Here is a 13,054-nt window from a genome sequence, read left to right on the forward strand (position 1 = left end):
TTTCAAACTTTAAAAATTTAATTGGAAATTATAAAAATACACCAGTTGGAACTGAGACACTAAGTGATTTCAAACTCTGGGCAGGAAGCAGCCACAGCATATGTCAGAAGCAGCAGGTACAAGCCCTGTAAGCTAAAAAGATTTTAAGGAATCCAATCCTGCGGGTCCCCAACATTCCACTTATTCATAAACAAAAACAAATGCCTGTGTGCTTTGTAGCCAGAAAGCCTGGCTGATCTCCTGACAAGACAGATAATCAGGTCTGAATGATTTTTCTGCTGTTACTTCTTTCTCTGCCTTAGGCGAGAGGCCTACTCAGAAAGGTGTAGCCCACCCACGGTGGTAATTTAGGTCTCTAGGACCCACCCAATCAGCAAGTTCATGGAAAGACCACATCACCACGCACTCTACTGCGTGGTATTCATCTTGATGACAGCCACAATTTCCCCTGGCACACAGCCACATCTTGAGATTTGTCTTGCCAAAGAATGAAGATTTACAGATTGAAAAAAAATTCAGTCTCATCTTTCATTTGTTGATTATGAAATTTTGCCTCACTGAACAAGCGTTCCTCCCTGCGAAATAAGTACCCCAACAGCAAAGTCCTGATTTAAAACAAGGGTGTAGTGGGCACGCCGTATGAATGTACATCTTACTTCTACAGTCTTGCCGAAGAGCATCACCGTAGTATCCATACTGGCAGAGCTGGCAATGGTCCCCTTCTGTGTGGTACAGGCACTTGAGGCACCTTCCTGTCTCCTTGTCACAGGCTTCCGGATCAGTCGTATCAATGTTGTGGTGACACTGACAAGGCTGACAAGACCCTCCAAAATCTGAGGGATTGCCGAAAAACCCAGAGGCACACCCATCACATCTGGAGCCTATTGGAAAATAAAACCAAGCACAATGTTCAGTTTTCCCTATCTAAAACCATGCTCATAAGTCCATTGGCATTCCCATCCTGGGACCAACCAAGCAATCACTCATTACTATCACTATATAATTTACCAAGTCTATGATCTCAAAGAGAAGGAAGAGACTTCCAGCTGTGAAGGAAAAGTATTCTGTGTTCCCCAACACTGCTAAAGCAGGCTTACATGCCACAGCATGATGGGTAGGAAGCCTTAACTTCTAGTCATAACCAGGGTGGAGAAGGCAAGGAGCTGAACAGAGATCAGACCATAAAAGTGTAGTTGGGTGTTTAGCTAGAAACAATCAGTGATCCCTGTGAACAGCCAGGAAAATAAGTTCCTCCTTATTTCTTAAGAAACCCTAAAATCACATGCATGAAATTCTTCTTGGGCTGTGCATGAGCCTATCCAGAAGTTTGTCAGCAGCTTCATGGCTGGAATAAACAACTTCCGACACACACACACACACACACACACACACACACACACACACGGCTAGCTCCACTCAGCAAGGACCAATCCTGCTCTCTGATGTTTCCCCTGACGATCTTTTCTTTAGCCTACCCTAGGGCCACCACATGGCTTCCAAACACTCACTACAGGTTAAGTTACGGGAAGAAAAAACTAAAAAGTAAATTATTAATCTTTATTGTACTTAAAACTGAGAAAGTATTCCTAAGAATTGTCATGTATTCAAATGTTGATGATCCTGTTGCTTTAACTCTGTTGTCCTGCCCAACCAAATCAACTCTGCCCATATGCTCCTGAATCCCTTAAGTTTTAATGAAGGACTGTAAAGGTGAACTTTACTGCTTCTCTCTTCATCTTTTTCTCACTAATAATGAACTCAGACACATCGTCTCCCATCGCCTTTGCTTCTTATGGTGTGTGTATGACTTACCAATGTAACCAGGATCACAAACACATGCAAGCTGGAAAGTAATGGGGTCCTGATAGCAGCTCCTGGCAAACTGGCGTCCACTGTCAGGACCATCTGGGCAAGGGCAAGGGCGGCAGTGGTCTCCAGAGCCAATGATGGGATCACCATAGTAACCAGCCAGGCACCTGCGGTGGGTGCAGAAGACAGTGAGCCCTGACCCAGTCATAAGAACAGGTTTAGAAACTGTATTCTGTTTGAGGACATGATTCCCCATTCTTCCTATTCCAAGGAACTTTTCAGAGCCAGCAACAGATGTTCTTAAATTTTAGTTAAAATCCCACGAAGGACTTTGTTAAATAGGTTGCTGGGCTCCTGAACCAAATATTTTGATTAACAAGGTTCCTGGTGGTGCTGAAGCTGGCTGATATGGGGAACACTTGCAAGATAATGTATTTAGGATGATACCCTTGGATGAGCATGGTGATCTTCACTAACTGTTACCCAGAGAAACAGTTTCCAATTATTTCAATAGTGAGTGGACCTCACTGTCCCATGGGCTGCCTACCTGCCCTGGACACTTGGCTTTACATTCTCTTTGCCTTAGGGAGTCAGTCTGCATGGCTTATTCTTCTTAGCCTGTATGTGAGTATGGAGGAGGGGGAGGATGAGGGTGCTAGAGGAGATACAGTCAGTAGGATAATCATGGTCATGGGTCTAAGCACCCTGCAACCCAGCTTTCACCCAACAAGACCGATAGGGATGCTCTACAGCTGTGACCCCTGAGTCCATCTCTTATGTGGTCCCAAACCTGGGGAAGAAGGAGGGGTGTTCCTAGCTTTCAAATCCATCACATCCAGAATTTTTAAGACTGAACATCTGTGAGGGTTGAATGCTTTGCAAATTCTTGTACACCCAGATAAAGAGCCTCATTTTGACTCAGCCTCCCAACTTTTAGCAAGGAATTACCTTACTGTGCCAGACTGCTGACCTCAAAGTAAATGTTAACTAGGGTGCTTTTTACTTCCCATATAACACAAAAGCTTGAAGGAGCTTTGGGTTCAACCTGGCTATTACACACACAGAAGTTCTAATTCATTCTCCCACAGTTTTAAAGCAGTTAGAAGCACAGCTGGGCCTGCAGTTCACCTTTAAGGATTTCTACTTCAGTGTATTGTCCATGCTTTTGTTCTGAAATGGGGCAATAGTTTTTAAATGAGGGGGAAAATGAAGAAATACAACAAAGCTCTATACAGAATATTAACTATGTATTTAATTTCATGCAGAAATATTACAAGAACATGTTCCTGAGTTATGTGCTGAGAATGTCTATAGTGACAAGCAGTTTCCTCTAAGAGCAGCTGAGGAAGTTCCTAACAGCTTTGTAATGTATACTTCATCCTTGCAGGAGCAATCTGACCAGTTTCTTTTTAGATCAAATGGATTAAAACTCCAATTGCCTGGGGATAAGGTACAGAATGAGAAATTTGCTCACACTAGATAGCAGACTCTCAAATGATGAGATGAAGTGTTCTGCAAACCTCATCCTCAGTCTTTCCCTTCTCCCACATCCTTTCTTGCTCTTCACAAGAAAACAGAGTCCTTTCAAATAAGATCTGAGGCTAGGTGTAAACGGCCACCCGGGCTTGTTTTGGACATTCTCGTAAGTGCATCCCATCACACCTCTTTTGAATTGGCATGTGGATTGCCGCCTCCTGGACCCTCTATTTTCTCCTCTTCATGCTAACCTTCTATCTCCCACCTCCTTTTGATGGAGGACTCCCATTGGCTAATAAAGAAACTGCCTGGCCCATTTGATTGGCCAGCCTTTAGGTGGGCGGAGTGGACAGAACAGGAAGAAGGAAGTGAGGTAGATGGCTCAGTCAGATGCTATGCCTCTCCTAAGTTAGACAGACCGCCATGCCTCTCCTCAGAGAGAAGCCAGACGCAATGAAGCTCCAGCCCAAGATGGACGTACGCTAGAATCTACCTGGTAAGGCACCACTTTGTGGTGCTACACAGATTATTAGATATGGGTTAGTCAAGATGTGAGGAAGAGGCTGAAACTAAGGGCCAGGCAGTGTTTAAAAGAATACAGTTTCCGTGTAATTATTTTGGGGCATAGGGCGGCGGGAGCCAGCCCACAGCTCCTCACTACATCCTTTCACTCTTGTGTGACTCTTATTTTCTTTCTACAGCACAGTTTTGTGGTTAGAAACAGTTCAGAGATGTAGCCACTGTGACCTTCACATTCTCCACTACCACACTAGCACTTAGGTTTGTTTCATGGACACCTTGATATCTGCAATGGCTAATCTTGGTTGCCAACTTGACATATCTGGAAAAGGGACCCTCAATTGAAGGGACCCTCAACTGTCCTCAGTTGGCCTGTGGACATGTCTGTGGTTATTTTCTTGATGAGGAATAGATGCTTGAAGACCCAGCCCACTGTGAGTGGTACCATCCCTAGACAGGTAAGCAGCATCTGTCCATGGTTTCTGTCTCATGTTCTTGCCTTGAGTTCTCACCCTGACTTCTCTTAATGAAGGATTATGAACTGGAAGTATAAGCCACATAAGTCTTTACATCCCACATTGCTTTTGGTCATGTGTTTGCTATAGGAAAAGAAAGCAAACCACAGCGATACCTTACAACATCCACACATACCATTTTCCTTCCCAATTAAATGTTTCCTTTATATGATTTTTTGTGATCACAGTGTCTCTTCACAGCAATAAAAACCCTAACTAAGGCATCTACCTAGTGTGCTTTGTATCTATGATAATTATTCAATTAACATTTGCTAACTGGAGAATAGTTTTACTTTGTATATTTAATGTCTCCAGGAAACTGGGTGCATACAATGTTTTGAATAACAAAGCTATATGGAGTGAGTAGTTACACTTGGATGAGGCTTTTGCTTTGACCCAAACTAGAGAATAATATTTCTCAACTCTTATCCAAGCCAGAAGGTGTCAATGTGGGAGTTTCCTCTATCCAAGGCTGACTTGCAAGGCAACTCTCAAAGAGCAGACTTCAGGTGGTTGTTATCACCACAGCTCTAGCACCAAAGCAGTGCGTGGCACAACCAGGTGTAGGCTGCTCTTGTTCCAAACGAGTGAGCTGTTAGAAAATGCTGGGATGACCAACAATGAAAGAACCATTTGGAGCCTATAAGAGATTAATTCTGTCCTTTGTCCAAGATAATATTTACTTAGCCAAAGATGGTGTCATTTTCTTTTTTTGAGACAAAGCCTCATTATGTAGCCCAGGCTGGCCTTAAACTCTGGTCCTCTTGCCTCTGCCCCACAAGAAATGGGATTATAGGTGTTCCAGTCTCTATGCCCAATGTGTTATCTTTACTTTCATGAGGTGGTGCCCACATACCTTTCACAGTTGTGGCCAGTGGTGTAGTCCTGACAGCTCAGACACTCCCCTGTCACCGTGTCACAGTGTTCAGCATGACCGTTACATTGGCAGGGCTGGCAGCTGGGAAAGCCCCAGTAGCCAGGGTGACATCGGTCACACTGCCGAGCATATATGCCCTGGAAACAGTGGCACTGGCCCGTGACAGCATCGCAGAAAGCATCCACAGATCCCTGTAGACTACAGTCACAAGCTGCAGACAAGGCAAACAAAGAACTCATTAAATAGACAGACATGCCTTCACATGTGCACAGCCCTGATCCATAGTGATCGTAGTCATCAGGCTCAGAGCACAGCACTGCCTTCGGAAGTCAGGGAATCCCCAAGGACCATCCCAGAATTCATTACAAAGTCTGTGATACACCTACGTTTGCATCCGTTGGGGCCGAAGCCAAAGGTGCCTGGTGCACACCTGTTGCATGTTCTTCCAACCACATTAGGCCGGCACTGACACTGACCTCCGTTGGGGTCACACACAGAGCTTAGAGAACCTTGAGGGTCACATTCACAAGCTGCAGGAAAAAGAGCAACGGTTAGACTGATGGCAGGAGCAGAACGTCACACCTGTCTCCCTTGAACACTCCCCAACCCATTTCCTACTCTAGTTCTGAAAATTCCAGTTTAAAAACTTCATCCTGTGCTAACTGGGAGGGAACAAGTCAGCTGCCCTGGCAGATCAATGCAGGGTTCGTAGGCAGGAGGTCATTAAGAGCTCAAATATCTGACAATATTAAACCTCTGTGACCATTGGAAGCTGGTCTAACCTTTCCTAGAGAAATGTCCATAGCCTATAGGCAGGCTGCATCCTCACACACTGTGTATACTTAGGATTTATTTTTATTATTTTTGATTATGTGTATGTTTGTTAGGTAAGAGCACATGAGTGCAGGTGCCCACGGAGGCAGAGGGACTGGATCCCTGGGAGCTGAACTTGATTCCTCTGTAAGAACAGCGTGTACTCTTAACTACTGAGCTATTTCTTTACCCCCTTCGAAAATTTCTTTAATGCAGATTCCAACATTGATGGTGCTAAATTACAAAAGCATTTGTTATTATTTTATTTTTTTGAAACAAGGTTCCACTATAGAGTCCTGTCCTGAAATTTGCTATGTAGCCCAGACTGGCCTCAAACTCACAGATAGCTGCCTATCTCTGCCTCTTGAGCACTGGGATTAAAAGTGTTCAACTATCACACCAGGCTAAACTAAACTAAACTAAAACATTTGTTAAATAAAGTCAAACTCAGGTTAAAGTAAGATACTGCTTCCTTCATGCTGTGTCACAAGGAAGCACAATGTACCCCACTGTACTTCCTAGTGCAAAATATACCCTGTAGACTCTGAAGCTGCTCAAGTGACACCTACCGAGGCCTGTCTGGTGAATCAAGGCAGAAATGCTGAAGATGATGTTTCTGCAGACATCTGTCATCGGTGTTTTTACTACACTCCGGCTATTCTCCAGACACCGGTACCTCTGGAAGGTTTCCCAGGCACTGTTGGTGACCTCCCCGTCTCCCGAGCCTCCAACAGTGAAGATGTCAAGGGATTTACAGTAGGGCATGAGAACCAGCTATGGGGGAAGAAGAATAACACAATGACCTCATGAAGGTTCCCACATTATCAACCATAGCAAGAACCTATTCTAAAACCCCACAGCCTTCTGCTTTTGGAACAGAAGCTAATAACACTCATAACATAAAGCAGAAACCTTCCCTATTGTAAATAGTCTGATTAGAAAATGAGATAAACTTTATACTGGTTGGTGGGCTTTGAAACAATTATTACTGAAGCAGTTTACAGATTTGTGGGAAAATGGTTTAAACACATCCTTCCCAGAAAGGTGGAATGCTATTTTAACTGTTACAGCTCTGAAGAAAAGGTTTCTCTGATGGAAGTGTCACAGCTCTGAAGGGAAAAGAATCCTGGCAATCAGAAGCCAAGGACTACCACAAGGTCACACCATTCAACAAACCTCACAAAGATTTATTGGGAAAGACATGAAGTGGCTGCATCTGCTTGGGTGAGAAGCAGCAGGGAACTGAGCAGGAATTGTGCTTATATAGTGTTTTGTGGGGGAGAATTTTTCCAGGGTAGAGATTTCAAGTCCTGAGCTTGGAGTGAGCCCAGAGATTGGTGGGATTTTGTGCTCAGGGACTGGTGGGTTTTAGTCAGAGTTTTTTTGTTTTGTTTTGTTTTGTTTTTTGTTTTTTGTTTTCAGTCCAGAAGTGAGAGCTGACTGTTTACCCTACAGCTATAAACAAAGAAACTCTGGAAGTAAAACGGGCCCACTCTGCCTTAATACCCAGAGCTGTCTCTTCACACAATATTTCGGTAGCAGATGGGCACTTTCTATTAGGTTATCTTACATGGACAGGAACCTGGCACTCACTGAGTCAATGAGCGTGTAGGGGTTCTCCACATCATTGCCAGATGCTGTGTACTGGGACAGCTCCAACCTCACTGTATAGTTCATTCCCTTCTCAAAGCACACTGGGCGAGGGAGGACGACATATCTGCCCCAAGACAAGAGAGAAACAACAGAAAACAACTTTTAAGCTTCCAATAATAACAGGAAGTAAAACAAAAGCTTATTTATGGCTACCATTCCGACAGACTTTCCACAGCCAGTGCCTCACTCTGAAATGGTGACTCAGTCTGTAGGACCCCACTGTCACACTGACCTTGAGCCTGGTGACAAAGACACCACCTGGTTGTCATCATCAGGAACAGTATTACCACATCGGCTGCTGGTTGGAATCTTTCCAGGTCGCTGTACGGTGATGACAGCTTTCTCCCAGTGGTCCGGCAGCTAGAACAGGAAACAAGGAACGAAAGAAACTTCTGTGTTAGCCCACTGCACTCAGTTCAGTTCGGAAGATCTCTCCACTGTGGCTAAGTTTCAATAGAAACCACACAGTTGCTTTCCCATCCCTAACACTTCCTGTTACTGAGCAGCTCCAGCCCTAAAACCTGCTTTCTTCCGACATGCCTTTGCTATCTACTCTCAAGAAGCTCATGTAACGACAACCTTCTGCTCAATACACAGTCCAGAAGCCTCTTCTCATCCTGGCACTTTCCCCAAGCACACCTCTAACCATATCCTTTCTAGCATTAAGACTGATTTTCAACAAGCCCCTCCTTCATCTCTTCTTTCTTCCCTTTGAGTCATTTTATCAAAACTCTACTTATGTGCTGCATACGTTGGCTCACATTGTAACCCTAGCATTGAAGATACTGAGGCAGGACTTTGAGCTCATGGTTAGCTTCAGCTACAAAACAAGACCCCATCCCTAAAGAAAAAAAAATACCACTTAATGATTAACACTCATGCTGTAAGGCCTGGAGCCGAGTCTTTAGGAAATACTCTAGAAGCCCTGGCTCAGTGTCCCCATACACGTCTCCCATCTTTATTTCTGTTATAATGTCACCTCTGGCCTTTCATTACACTAGGGGGAACAGCCACTGGGCAGCCAGGCCTCAGGGGGAGGATAGCTTTTGATAACCAACATCACCTCCTTAACTTAGCCAGGTTAAGGGCCTAACAGGAGATTGCTGAATAAGAAGCTGGATCTAAAAAGGCACACAGAGGTTAGAAAAACCAGTGGCCAGTATTTATGTCAATGCAAACTCATCTTCACAGAACATTCTAGTACCTATTAGGACTAAGTTTTTTCTAGTAACAGTCCCCTCAATCCCCCACACAATGTATATTGATGCCTTTTTTTTTTTACCTGTGGCTCATAGCGAATTAGGATATCATACTCCATGGAATATGGTATATTGTCAATGAAAAACTCCAGATAACCCCCCTCAGGCACTTGGACGAAGCCAGGTCCTGTCCAGGAAGGAATCCGGTCCTGAATGTACTGCCGTTCCACCACAGTGACTCCCTGGGGACACAATGACACTAGTTATTCTTTGTATGAAATGGAATTCACCTACACCTCATAGCCAAAGATTCCAGTAATTCAAAACTGACTATTGTCTGTTTCCTAGCTACAATTGCCCTAAAGATAGTAAGTTGTTTTTAGGTTTGTGTGTGTTTTGTTTTTTTTTTTCCCCTCTCACATAAACAGGTAATTAGATGCTTTTACTTTTATGGTTGGAGTCGTCTTGGGACAAGGGAGATGGAAGTCAAAAGTTTGGGATATACCACACTCGACATAATTAGTGGATAATCAAAGGAAGGACATGGTGGCTTCCAAGCCTCTCTAGGAGTGCTGAGGTACTCCACGAGTCTCTGCATGGCCACTTCAGTATCTAGTGCAGCTCATTCTCTCTCCTCCTCCACTGCTCTCTTGACGAGTACACAAACAGGAGTGTGATTTACTGGCGAGTATGTGATCCCAAATGATGACTCCACTCTGGTGGACTTCTCACAGTTGTTACATAGAACCTGTGCCTGGTCATCTCCAAAAATGGCCATACTGAGTTCTTCTTAGTGTCTGTGAGGAGTTTTGCCTGCCAAGAGACACGGCCAATGTTTCACTCCCTGTAAACTATGCTGGCCCAGGGAACTGTGACTGACAGAGTATTAGGGGATGGCAGTCTAGAACTTTAAGAGTTCCAGCAGCTTGTTTTTTTTTTTTTTTTTTTTTTTTAATTGGTTGTCAGAAGCCATGCTATGAGAATGCTCAAGGCAGCATGTCATGTTGGGAAATGATGTAGGATTCCCCTCTGTATGCTGTGAATATCATTGGTTAATAAAGGGACTGCTTTGGGACTATAGCAGAGCTATAGGGGAACAGAGGTAGGCGGGGAAAACTAAACAGAATCCTGGGAGAAAGGAGGTAGAGTCAGGGAGAAGCCATGGAGCCACCTCCGGGTCAGACGTGCTGCAACTTTGCTGGTGGGCCATGACTTCGTGGTGATGCTAGGTTAATGGAAGTGGGTTGAATTAAGATGTAAGAGTTAGAAAATAAGAAGCCAGAGCTAATGGGCCAAGTAGTGTTTTAAATAACATAGTTTCTGTGTGATTATTTTCGGGTCTAAGCTGCTGGGAAATAAGTGGCCTCCTTACTACAGGGAAAAATACCCTGGTTCCATCTGTGCCAACCAGTTATGCTTAAGTGCCAGACATACATTTTACAACAGAAAGGTTTGGGGTGGTAAGTGAAATATGTCTGAGTCTTCATGATGTCAGATCTACAATAATTTTGAAGCACAAATGAGAGAATAGTGTAAAATACTTATACTTGTAGACACACCAACCAAAAGCCTTATTATAGAACTCTCCAAAGTCTACTTGTGAATTCCATATTGACTTACCTTTAAATATGACAGCATGTCCCCACCCTTATTTTGTGATGACAAGATCTACAAAAATACTTCTTAAATGACATTGTTATAAAGCTTGTGTAGCCAGTAACAGTGCTGCTCTCCCATGCTTCCAGAAGCTCCCCTACTTACAGGCCCCAGATTGGCTTCCTCGGCTTCGTAGATGTAGTGGTCCAGGGTGGTGAAATAGTAACCAGATTCCACCTCATTGCACTGCCTCCCAATCATATGAGGCAGGCAGGAGCACTGGCCGGAGTCCTCTGAACAGCTGAGGAGGAAGCACAGCTCATCAGAGCTCACTGGAGACACAGATAGGTTCTTATGTTTAGATATCAAATTTATCATGGGGCAATCTATTTTTATTTCATTCAAAAAATGAAGTATAAGGGAAAAAACAATACCTGTAAATGAATCCCAAACTTAGTCTAAACACATGAGCCTGAGTATTCTCAGCCTGGTCTTTTCAATTTCCTCTGTTTCCTATACCACACCGAGATTTCTATACCACACCGAGATTTCTATACCTCCTTCTATACCACACCAAGATTTCTATACCACACCGAGATTTCTATACCTCCTTCTATACCACACCGAGATTTCTATACCTCCTTCTATACCACACTGAGATTTCTATACCTCCTTCTATACCACACCGAGATTTCTATACCTCCTTCTATACCACACCGAGATTTCCTATAAACATCACACATTTTCTTGCTTTGGAATCTTACTTACAATGTTTGCTTTTCTTCCCCCACTTCACTTTATTTTATGTGCATGGCTGTTTTGCCTATATGTGTATACATATGACCACATGCATGCCTGGTGCTGGAGGAGACCAGCAGAGAGCACTGGATTCCCTGGGACTGCAGTTATACTAGCTGTGAACCACCATGTGGGTGGGACTTGAACCCAGTTCTTCTAGAAAGGCAGTCAATATTCTTAACCACTGAGCCATCTCCCCAGCCCTCTTTTGCTTTTTTTCTTATTATAACTCTTTTTTGACCTCAGACCCAAATAGCCAACTCCCTGAAGGACATCTTTAACTCAGCTCTCCAAGTGTCCTTGGAACAACCCATCCAAAGAGGCATCACTACCTCCCTCCTGTGTTCTCCACTGGGCTGATGGCATCCCACCCAACACAGAGTCATGGAGAGCCAACTACTGTGCCCTTCCCCTCCCAGTGGCCATGCTGTTCTCTCAGTCAGCAAACGTGACAGTTTTCTAATTGGTATCTGTGGTGGTTTGAAAGAAAACAGCCCCCAAAGGGAGTGGCACTATTAGGAGGTGTAGCCTTGGAGTAGGTGTGGTCTTGTTTGAGGAAGAGTGCCATAGTGCAGGCAAGCTTTGAGGTGTCATATATGCTCAAGTCATGCCCAGTGAGATAGTCTACTTCCTGTTGCTTCCATGTCAACAAGTATTAACTATCTCTCCCACACCATGCCTGCCTTTACACTGCCATGTCCTGCCATGACGATAATGGACTGAACCTCTGAACTGTAAGCAAGTCACTTTAATTGTTTTGTTCTGGAAGAGTCGCTGAGGTCATGGTGTCTCTTCACGGTGATTGAAACCCTAATTAAGACAGAATCCTTGTCAAATATAGAACCTAACACAATTCCTCCACACAGCTGCCCCTCAGGACCTTTCTAGAAGGCATCCACCATGTGACTTCCTGGCACAATGGACAGGCGTACTATGCCTTCTAGTGTGGCCCTTGTCTGTCTCCCCAGTTCTCCCCAATCATACTGCACTACTTGCAACTTCTCAGATGCCTAGTGACTGTGATTCCTCCTGTGGTTCAGGCTGGTCCTTTAGCCTAGGATGCTCTATCTTCCCTGCTGTGGCAGTTCCTGACCACCGGCCCCATTCCATAGTTCAGACTTCCTTCTTCAAGTCACTGCCTTGCTTCTGTACACATACTGTTTACAACGCTTTGTCACTTCCTTAACGTGGAGGCCCCGAACCTTCACATCTGCTTCTCAGAGCCTAGACCAACTTCTAAGGCTTATTTATTTTCGCCAACCACTGTCAATGAATGCTTTTTAAGAATGTGATTCTTCCTTACTTGCACATAAAACCTTTGCTTTTTCCTTTATCATAATCGTTAGCAGATCTCTATCCACCAGCTGGGTCTTCACACCTCAACTGCCCACATCCACCCAGGCCTATTGCTCTGCACAGGGAATACATTCAGCAAACAATGGATAGAAGAATGAACAAAAGTTAGAAAAAAAATTTAATACAGATAAATTCTTACTATATATTATTATTTTAGGTAATAAATGCAACTGTATAAACTATAATGTATTTATCTTTTGCTCTGATATATTTCTTTGTTTCTTCCCATGCTATCATTCTATGAGTCTGGTAAAACCCAAATACATGTATCCTTTGTTGACTTTATTTTTCTTTTTTCTTTTTGTTACTTTCTTCTTTTTTATTATATTATATAATTTTACAAATTTTCACCTCCTCCCCTCCTCCCATTTCCCCTCCCCTCCCTCCATTCCCCCCTCCCTCTCCCTCTCCAGTTCAAGGAGCAGTCAGGGTTCCCTGCCCTG

At 43.9% G+C, this 13,054-nt stretch overlaps 1 protein-coding gene across 1 annotated transcript in view; it reads right to left on the reverse strand.

The window, feature by feature from the left end:
* Window positions 1-13,054, reverse strand: part of Lamb1 (laminin subunit beta 1) — a 68,354-nt gene that overhangs the window by 23,641 nt on the left and 31,659 nt on the right. The window contains exons 13-21 of the mRNA XM_038336703.1: window positions 10,623-10,758; window positions 8,945-9,103; window positions 7,895-8,022; window positions 7,603-7,726; window positions 6,579-6,783; window positions 5,583-5,726; window positions 5,176-5,407; window positions 1,813-1,976; window positions 657-881 (exon numbers count right to left, since the gene is read on the reverse strand). Of these exons, the coding sequence (XP_038192631.1) occupies window positions 657-881; window positions 1,813-1,976; window positions 5,176-5,407; window positions 5,583-5,726; window positions 6,579-6,783; window positions 7,603-7,726; window positions 7,895-8,022; window positions 8,945-9,103; window positions 10,623-10,758 (1,517 nt within the window). The remainder of the gene's footprint in view (window positions 1-656; window positions 882-1,812; window positions 1,977-5,175; window positions 5,408-5,582; window positions 5,727-6,578; window positions 6,784-7,602; window positions 7,727-7,894; window positions 8,023-8,944; window positions 9,104-10,622; window positions 10,759-13,054) is intronic.

The sequence above is a fragment of the Arvicola amphibius genome, chromosome 7, assembly GCF_903992535.2.
Source record: "Arvicola amphibius chromosome 7, mArvAmp1.2, whole genome shotgun sequence".
Classification (NCBI taxonomy): domain Eukaryota; kingdom Metazoa; phylum Chordata; class Mammalia; order Rodentia; family Cricetidae; genus Arvicola; species Arvicola amphibius.